The 10,029-nt window shown below is 39.5% G+C and overlaps 1 protein-coding gene across 1 annotated transcript; it reads right to left on the bottom strand.

Moving 5' to 3' along the window:
* Positions 1–4,768: 4,768 nt before the first annotated feature.
* Positions 4,769–9,724, bottom strand: LOC149836238 (caffeic acid 3-O-methyltransferase-like). The gene is made up of 4 exons (XM_090009082.1): positions 9,367–9,724; positions 6,947–7,365; positions 5,630–5,694; positions 4,769–5,198 (listed from the first exon to the last, which is right to left on the bottom strand). Exons 1-4 carry the CDS (start codon positions 9,666–9,668, stop codon positions 4,896–4,898), a joined length of 1,089 nt encoding a protein of 362 aa, XP_089865208.1. The 5' UTR covers positions 9,669–9,724; the 3' UTR covers positions 4,769–4,895.
* Between the last annotated feature and the right edge of the window lie 305 nt (positions 9,725–10,029).

The raw sequence follows: 10,029 nt of genomic DNA, 5'->3' as shown, positions 1-10,029 counted from the left end.
TCAAGTGGTTGTCAGCACCTCATAATAAGCAACATGTTCAAGTTGTAAACTCAAGAAATTATTTATGTATATAATAAGCATCCTAACAGAATGACGACTGTTTTTTAACCTAGTCATGCCCTTATGGTATAGAACATGAACATACTTATCAGATATGTTTTTTTTATCTTTGCTTGATTGCACCTTTATTGTCATGGCCTATTAAATGTGGATTTCAGAATTTTTTTTCCTATAATATGGTGTCTTCTGGTCTTGAAGTAAACAATTCTTCTCAATTCTTCATGATGAAAATATGGTTTTGTACTTTAACACCGTATAGGTACACAACATAATGATAACTGGTTTTGATTGGCTGAGTTGTTTCTATTAGGATTTGGTTGGTGACTTAGTTCTACAAAATTTTGTAATTGTGTGTGTGTTTGTTTGTTGCTTCTTTCTTGTTGATTTTGGTTTTAAATCTGCTAGTTTTAAGTCAAAATATAATGGTTAGGCCTATATTTTTCTGTTCTTTGTGTTCTTCAAGTTGTTCTATGGTTTTCCTTGAATAAATATGCTCTCTCTCTCTCTCGTATGTGATTCCAGTTTGTAAGAAGAACATGAATCTGCAATCCGCTGTTAATTTTATTCAACATGTCTGTTATTATCTTTTAATTAAAGCATCTTTCATTAAAAAAGAACATGGATCTTTTATGCAGATCTGCATCTCTTTTATATCATAACAATTGGGGTGGAGACCATCACGGGAGCCATCACAGCACATGGAATTTGATCTGAAAAAGAGAAGACAAGCTTTTCCTTTGTGATTACTACGATGCTGCTATGGGATTTTTCAGAAACCCCAGCCAGTTCGGTACGCCAATGACTCGATTAAATTTACTGTTGATTTATCAGTTTCTGACAAGAACGGGAGGTTAGAAATATATATAGATCTGAACCGTTAGAGAGAGAACTGAACTTATTAGGCCCCATTTCTCGTTCTGCCCCCATAGGTTTTAAGTGTTTTATGATAGATCTGAACCGTTAGATGTTTTTAGCATCCTCAATTTAGTGGGAATCGACTCTTGGATCATGTTTTTTCGATGAAAAAATATTTTTTTATGAGCCAGGGAAAAATTGTACCAGGTTAGATCACCGGAAAAACCTGTATCAGGTCAGATCCGGCGATCCAAAATCCGGTTCCCATTAAACAAAACCTAAAGATCACATCTACAGTGTTAGACGTGAGAAAAAATACTTAAAACTACGATTTTTGAGGGGGCCTAACGAAAAAGAGGCCCTAAGGAACGCATTACTCATATATATATATATATATATATATATATATATATATATATATATATATATATATATATATATATATATATATATATATATATTCTTGCATTGGTAGCCTATGTTGGCAAAGAATCAATTTGAGTCTGAGGTCAACACAAGTCTTATTGATTCTGCCTTCCTTTCTAGTTTTCATCTTCTCATTCAAAAATTTGTAACAAGATCCTGCCTACCTTTCTAATTTTCATCTTTCTATTTATTTGAAAATTTGAAAAGGAAGCTTCAGATGCTTCAATTGATTGGACCTTGAAATGGTGTCTCTATTTGGTTAGTGATTTGAGTTACTGATGCAATGATTTTGTCAATGTATTTCCAGATATGTATGCTAGATCTATTACTGTTGGATAAGCCTCTTGCTGGTCTCAGTAAGACGCCGCAGATTTTGGTTCTGTTCATGGTTCTATATTGGATGAGCCTCTTGCTGGTCAAACAGTAAAGTAATTAGTGAACCTCATGAGTAGATCTTCTGTTAAAAGCATTTCATTTTTTTTGGGTATGTGCTTGAAAATTGAATATTGATCTTCTTGCTAGTGAGTGGGGAGAGAGATGTAGTCGTTCTCAAGTTGCTCTCTCGTTCTAAGCAATCAATGTGTTATTGATCTTGCCATGGTTCTGGACCCAACTGGTTAAATTGGGCCCATGAAAAATTCATAGTGATCTGGCCATCTAGGCCAAGACTTTGTGTAGGTTGCTTGAATTGATTTGTCTGGTTTAGTAATTTTGATCACCTCCCATCCAGAAACACAAGTTGGCTTTTGCAAATCAGTAGGGTGCTTCCTGAAGTGGCTTTTAGAGGTACCAATTCATGGTCTCAAGTCCTTTTCACACACTTGGTTTGTGAATTTTCATTTTCATTTTTTTTTTCATGTGCTGGATCCTAATAGAATCCTGCAGCAATTTCAGATTGGTATTACATGAAATCTGGCTCTTCCATCCTTCTAGACCTAGATGGAGTCCTTAGAGAACTGTTTAGTTCAGTCGGCCTATTAGATTTACCGCCTGAAGTGTATCTAGTTGCTGTCAAGATATTTAAAGAGGTCATGAGTTCATTCATGCAAAAATAGAAGAAATTCAGAAGAAAAACAATTTCATAGTTTATAAGGTTGAATTACATATGGATCTCCGCATGACTCTTGATAATTGTACTTACCAGATAATTATGTGTCTAGAAATGAGTTCAGAAATATATTCTCAACGGTCTGTTTTACAAGTAACTGAAAATGGAACTAAACCTCTTGCTTGTTATGTGGAGAATCTGATTTCAAAAATCATACGCCCAAAGTCAGAAGAAGATGATCTTTATTATGAGGTTAGAACCAAAGTATCCTGTTTCCACGAACTTAGTAGTTTGCATTTGCTAACTTGTGGAATTGCTTTGCTTTCAGCTAGAAGAATCAAAGATGAAAATTGTTAATGGTATTTCAAAAGTATGTATAAGCAGAAAAAGTTACATGACCTGTAAGTGGGAAGTCATTGCAGAGGCAATAAAAATGTATGTTTCACTATAAGACCTTAACCATGTAGTGCAAGCCAGTATTTATTCACTTTTATGCTTCACTGATTCGTCAGTCTTTTGTTTCTGCGTGCTTGCACTTCAAAGTTTCTGTAAAGATTTTGCAATATCAAGGTTGTGCTTTGTCATAACTTGCATAGTGGATCTCTGTTCTCTAGGCCTATGAGAACATGAAGGAGCTGGCTGTGATGCTGAAAGAGTTAATTCGAAGATCTGATCTATACAGTGATGATTATTTAAACAATGATAAGTTTTGTATATTGTATTTTCCTTTTATAAAGTTGATGATGTCTCTCATCATGAATAAAATTTGATGTATCCTGTTTTTGTTTGAATGAAATATCCAAAGCCATCATAGTTGGTTGGTGGATTGATTTGCTATTTGATAATACAGCATTTGAGATGCAAATGCAATGCCATTATATCATGTTGGACATTTTTTGAGATGATAATTGAGCAGCCAAGTTTTGGTTAGTACATGAATTGATTCTCGAGAAGCCAGAGTAATCAGCTCTGGTTCTCTTGATTTTACAGGAATCCACCACAGAGAAAAAATAATAATAATAAATGAAGGGGAACTCTACTTGCACTGGAGAACAAAATCATGATAAATCATAAATATGTGCATCTAGATCGATAACTCTATATCTGCTAAATGGTTTGGATGTTCAATAATAGGTGGGAGATGTTGGTTCATTTCATCCGTATCATACTTGTGCTAAAGTATACTTCCAAAAGGATTTGTTCATTGAAGCAAACTGCTTGTTGGATACACTCAAGACAGAACTCTGTTTCACAACCAGTTTCACTGGCAGTGAAGAACTCACTGGTGCAAACACAGCCCCAGTGAAGGACTTTACACAATTGAAACACATTTTCATTGGCGATGTATTTAAGCCAGTAAAACCAGTTCACTGGCACAAATTCAGCGCCAGTTAAACATTTTCACTGGCGCTGAATTTGTGCCAGTGAAACCTTTTTCACTGGCTCAAACACAGCGCCAGTGTAGGGCTTTCCACAAGTATCCACAGTTTCACTGGCGCTTAATTTGCGCTAAAACTAGTTTCACTGGCTCTCATTTTGAGTCAGTAAAAAATAACTTCACTGGTACAAGCTTCGCATGTGAATGTAAATTGCTCCAGTAAAACCTTTATTGGCTAGATTTTTACTGGTGCAAAACTGCGCCAGTAAAAATCGATTTTCTTGTAGTGTGTGGATCCCATACAATGCTGTCATGTGATTGGCTAGTGTCACATAGCCAGCCACTTAAAGCGCTCCTTGGATCCCAACTCCTGCCCTGATCGACTCTCTTATGCATTGGTGCATGACTTAGAAATGAACTGCAACAACTTTTACAGTTTCTTATTTTCCCCTTCAGAGAGAGAGAGAGAGAGAGATTGGGGGTAACAAGTAGGGCTGGTAAACAAACAGAACCGAGCATGAGCAGCTTGTGACTCAGCTCATTACTTATAGCTGGCTAGGCGAACCATGAGCAGCTTGTTTAGCTCAAATGGGTCGAGCCTGAACACAGGGTGTTTGGCTTGGCTTGAGAGAGCTCGTATAGATAATATATATTTTCTATGTATAATATATATTTTATGTATAATATATAAAAAAATGCATAAAATATATATACAAAGAGAAGGATGCATAGAAAATATATGTGTGCAATACGTACTATTATGTGGAATATATAAAGCATATATATCTTAAGTGTAATATATAAAAAATATATATGTTTCACTTATAAAAAACATGGAATGCATTTACATGAGCTAGATCGTGTTCGGAGAGCTGAACATGAACACATGCTGAATCACGAACCCAATCAACTAGTAAACGAGCCAAGCCCGAACATGCCCTGTTCGGTTCGTTCAGCTTGTTTACCAGCCCTAATAACAAGCAAATTATTTCACAAGAGTAGACAGCAAAAAGCAAATCATTTCACATAAATAGATAGAAAAAAAGAGGCAGCAGATACATGAAAAACCAAGCTAGCTAAAGCCCACAACTCTAGAAGCATTCCTGGCTGTTTGATTTGGTCAATTGGTTACATTTTCTTGTGGAACTCAATGACCCAGTAATTGTAGACACAACAGATGGGCTTGATTCCGGCGAACCCAGCAGCCTTTGCCAATGCTTCAAAGTCCTTCTCAGTCCTCTCCTTCCCACCAGGGTTATGAGCCAACATTATCATGTCAAGCTGGAAAACTCCAGCACTTGCATAACTGTCATCCACCGTCTCCGGCAAGACTGCTTCCGCCACTATCACCTTGCCGTCTTCCGGCAGAGCTTTCCAGCAGTTCTTCAACAGCTTCACACAGTGCTCATCACCCCAGTCATGAAGTATCCACTGCACAACACAACCAAGGCTTGTTAATCCATTGCACAACAGATGACACCCAATATCGCGCCCGGTCTAAAGATCTTTGGTTCAGTTCCACTCATACCCCTCTTAAATCTTATGATTCAATATGGTAATTTAGTAAGAATCGATCCTTGGGTGGTATTTTTTTCAACGAAAAATATGATTTTTTAACTCACAGTTTCGTATTTTGTCAACAGTGGATTTTAAAATTGCCAAAAAATCATGCACAGAAGTCAGATTTCAGCTTAAATGTCAATTTAATTTAATGTAGATCATATCTGTGGAGTCTTATTTGATCAAAACAGCTTGCATGAATGAAAGATAGGGATGAGCTAAACCTATTTGGGATCCTAGTCGCACAATCAAATGAACATGGTCTCTGAGTACTTTCATCAATCAACAATAGAGGAACCAACCTTCATGAAGATGGCTTCTGCGCTGGGCACGCTAACGAACATGTCACCCCCAATATGTTCCACTCCTGCAGCACAAATGAAAATTTCAGCAAACCCCTCTCATGCGGGTCGGAACTTACCCGATTAATGTTAGTATGTCCCACAACCCGAATTTGCCTTTTTTTTTTCCTTTATGATAACATGAAGGAGAAACCACCATTATGTGTTATGGACTGAGAGGTGACACATTGACTGTAGCTCTGTTTCAGTGTCCATGGTATAACTCTCCCCAGCCCACCAGGGGATACTTTTTCATTGGCCTGCCTTCTTTTTTTTTGAAAGGCAAGTTGGGGTTAGGCAGACTTACACAACATACCATTGGGTTTTTAACTTGCAACTAACAACTCCTACCAAACAAGCGGAGCCCCTATTGGCTTGCCTTGTTATGCTTGAAGAAGGTGTTTTTTTTTTCTTTGCTAGGACAATAAAAAAAACCCATCACCAACCGCACATTAGTTGGCCTCAGGTTGATAAAACTTTTGAGGTACCTTGCATGAGTTTCGAACTTGTGACGTCCCATCAACTTGGTAACATTTCAGAAACTCCTGCCAGATGAGCGGAGCCCTTGTGGGCTCAAGGATATAGGCAGTAGCCAACAAATATGGTCAGGATTTTTTATGTCAACAATTGAGATATCCAATCCATTTGAGGATACCCAATCAGGCCCGGCAATACATAGTTGGGTTTTGGGTTTTGGGTTCGGGTTATGTCCCATGAAGAAAATGAGAACCCAAATCCAACTTGTGTGTGTCAGATAGTATTCTTAAGCAATGTCAAAGATATATTAACAAATTATGTTTTTTTCATAGAAGATAATATTAGAATTATATATAAAACTGTAAAAACGCAAAATTTGCACATATAAATATAAACAGTGTCTATATCATGTTACTTAAAAATGTGTACTTTTAAAATAAGGAAACATTTTGAAAATATCACGATTTTTCAGGAAAGCTTTCAAAAATACCACAATAGAAAGCATGATATTTTCAAAATATCACTGATAATTGTCGCATAGTTTTGAAGTATCTGTTTTAGTTAGAAATGCATACAAAATACCTGCGTCTGGTCGATACCTGACAAAAATCATAATCCAGACCAGACCCAATTATTAATTGGGGCAATCCAAATGGTATTTGTTTCTTGATTTTTATGCCCATATTTAGCTATATGGATGCAGGTTGGATCAGATATCCAACATAGGTCCAACCCATTGGCAACCCCTACCTAACATTGACCAGCATCTACTTGTTGACTTTAGTGGGTCATCAAACTCACCAGGAAACTGTGGTGCATCGTCTATGACGTGAGTCAAGTCAAAGTTGATGCCCTTAATGTGTGGGTACTTGGCCACAATGAGGCTCAGGATGGCTCCAATCCCACCCCCAACATCCACCAAGGAGTGCAGGCCCTCGAACCCACTGTAGGTCTCTAGGATCTTCTTCATGGTGATGGTCGAGTGGTCGGACATGCCCTTGTTGAAGACCCGATTGAACCGTGGGTCCGTGCCATGGTAATTGAATGCGGTCATGCCGTAGGCCCGGTTGAAGGGGATGCCACCCTCCAGCACTGCATCCTTGAGGTGGTACCAGCTCTCCATCAAGACCTTGTCTTGGTTCATTAGGACAAGAGGTGCCACGGACACGCCGTCCTGGTTCCGGACCAAGAACTTGCAGACCAGAGCTAGTCCATATCGCCTGTTAATTTCAATTTCCCGGGTCATGACCAGTCAAGAAAGCTTCAAATTATAAATTAACTGAGTCTGATTAATGAACTAAAACTATTCAACTATGAAATATATTATGAATGAGTAATATGGTGATTTGTGTAATACTGCAAAATGTTCCCTCTTTTTATCAAATGCATTATATACATGCAAGATTTTATGACATGTTCGGATCATAGTCACAAATATCATTCTCGGGAGATCTCACAATATTTTAAAAAATTTGTTTTTTCTTGAGAAATTACCTAATTATATATAAAATTATAAAATATAGGTAATTATATATGACTATAATAATATGACATGTAAATAATACAAAAAGAATGGAAAATTCACTTTTCACATTTAATATCACATTCAAAATTTGATATTTAAGAAAATGATATTTTTAAGCATTGCATTTTTGGCTGCAAAGTAACAGCTAGTGAAAATATCACGCTAAAATGTCGATATATTCAAAAAATTGGTGATGTTTCTGACTGTTTGGATTCAAGTGCCAGGAAAATCATTCAGACTAGTTCCAAACATACCTGGGTCTGAGATGAAATTTCATAACCATACCCGGTCCAGACTCGGACCATGTGGAACTGGACCTAGCAGCTAATCAAGCCTATTTCATTATTACTAAACCCGGGTCCTGTAGGATCCAGTCTGGGTCAGCTTCGGGTCATGCCCGATCTGGCTACAGGGCATGTGTGGCATCATCTTATTTAACATATGACAGGTTCCTATCATATGTTAGAACCTGGGTTCCCTAGATCTAGCAATGTGGGATTAGTTGGTATATAGGGACGGCAGTGGACCTGGGAGAAACGGGCCCCTCCCCACCTCGCCCCGTTTGGACCGGGGATGGAGGACATGAAACTGGGATGGATGAGGGAATGGACTTATGCTATTCCCTGCCCCGCACTGTCCCCATTCCGATCCCCACCTTGCCCCCCTCCGTCCTGTCCCCAATCCTTCTTTAGGGATGGCAATGCACAGAGGGGAAAACGGGGCGGCGCTGCCCGTCTCGCCCTGTTGATGGAAGACATGAGGCGGGGATGGAGGTTAAAATCAAAACCTGTGCAGGAATGGAGGCGGATATGGAGGGCAGGATTTTGAGATGGGGCAGGGGTGGAGACCATGTCCTCCGCCCCCACCCCACCCCACCCCACCCCGGTCCACTGCCATCCTTATTGGTATAGTACACTATGAGCACAAATTAACCAATAATCCAACATATCCTAGCTTTATGGATAAGTGGGAGTTCAACAAAAAATTGAGGTTTCACTAATGCTCCAGAATGCCCATCATCCTTTTTTATTTTCTTCTGATGCAGAACAGAAAAAATGCACCCGGAATCAGATGCCTGATTTTGTTTGTTTTTTTAGCTTGGCGTACTTACGATCGCTGTTCTGAGGGTGTAAAACTTTAGCCCCTCCTTGACCCCCAAAGAGCCTCCTATTTCGCCTTGTGGAAAGAAACACTTCTTTCCACCAGGAAATTCGAACTTGGGGTAGGCAGATATCTCCCTATCTACGAGTCTGCAACCATATAAGCAATTCCTTGAGGTCGAGTGCCTATCATCCTTAAGGATGTGTTTTGATTCATAAAATAAAATTGGAACCCAATCTCATCAAAATCCTATTTTCTCCTGTACTTTCATTAACCGATTTTGATGGACTTGAATTCCAAGTCCACCTAATTCTACAAATCCTAACACGTCCTTGAACACTGATGCCATATTTAAACACTTCAATAGAAGAAAAAAAAGAGAGACAGAGAGAGAGAGAAAAATAAGCAAGACCATTCCCAAGTGAGATGCCACTTTCACAGTTCCCAAGTGAGATGTGCAGTGGAGATTGAACGTGACCTTCGATCAATTATATACAATATGACATGAAACTGCTACCACAGCAATCACATGAGCAAGCAACTCCCAAGGATAAAATGGGGGCAGAGCAGAAAGAGAGGTTGAGTTTTTTTTCACCTGTGGACTTTGCCATCCTCGTTGGTGTAAGAGGAGGAAGTGAGCACCTTGTGACCGGCAAGGAGCCTGAGCATGCGGTCAAGCATGACGGGGGCCTCCGGGTTCTTGGTGGGCAGCTGCGCGGCTATCTCAGCGGGGGTGAGCTGGGCTCCCTCCCCTGCCTTGGCCATGATCTCCAAGAGACCCAGCTCTATGGCGGCCTTGAGGGTCATGGGCAGGATGGACGAGCTCGCCAACTGCATGGCGAACTCGCACGCCTCGTCGTCGGACATGACGTTGGCGACTTCAGGCTGAGAACCCATCTTGAGATGGAGGGAAGGGAAGGCAGACAGGGAGAGGAGAAGGTTGGGTTGTGGGTGGGAATAAGTGGGGGGAGTTGCTCAATGATATATGGTGGATGCTTAGGTGCACCAACCGCATGTGGGGCCCCTTCATTCTTGGACCATTCTCTCATGCTTTTTGCTTTTTTCTTTGGTTCTTTTATTGTTTGGTTGCGACTTTATCACCCCACCGACACCAAGCCATCATTCTCTCTCTCTCTCTCATGATGGAGTATGAGTTTGGTAGGGGAGTTGGTTACATGCACAGCTTGATATTTTTACTTTTGATATTAAGCATATATAATTAAAACTCGGCCTTATTAGACAGGGGCAATAGTGGCTT

The sequence above is a fragment of the Nuphar pumila genome, chromosome 6 (genome assembly GCF_984573655.1).
Source record: "Nuphar pumila chromosome 6, dmNupPumi1.hap1.1, whole genome shotgun sequence".
Classification (NCBI taxonomy): Eukaryota; Viridiplantae; Streptophyta; class Magnoliopsida; order Nymphaeales; family Nymphaeaceae; genus Nuphar; species Nuphar pumila.
The sequence above is the reverse complement of the archived record's forward strand: the minus strand, read 5'-3'. Positions and strand labels throughout refer to the sequence as shown.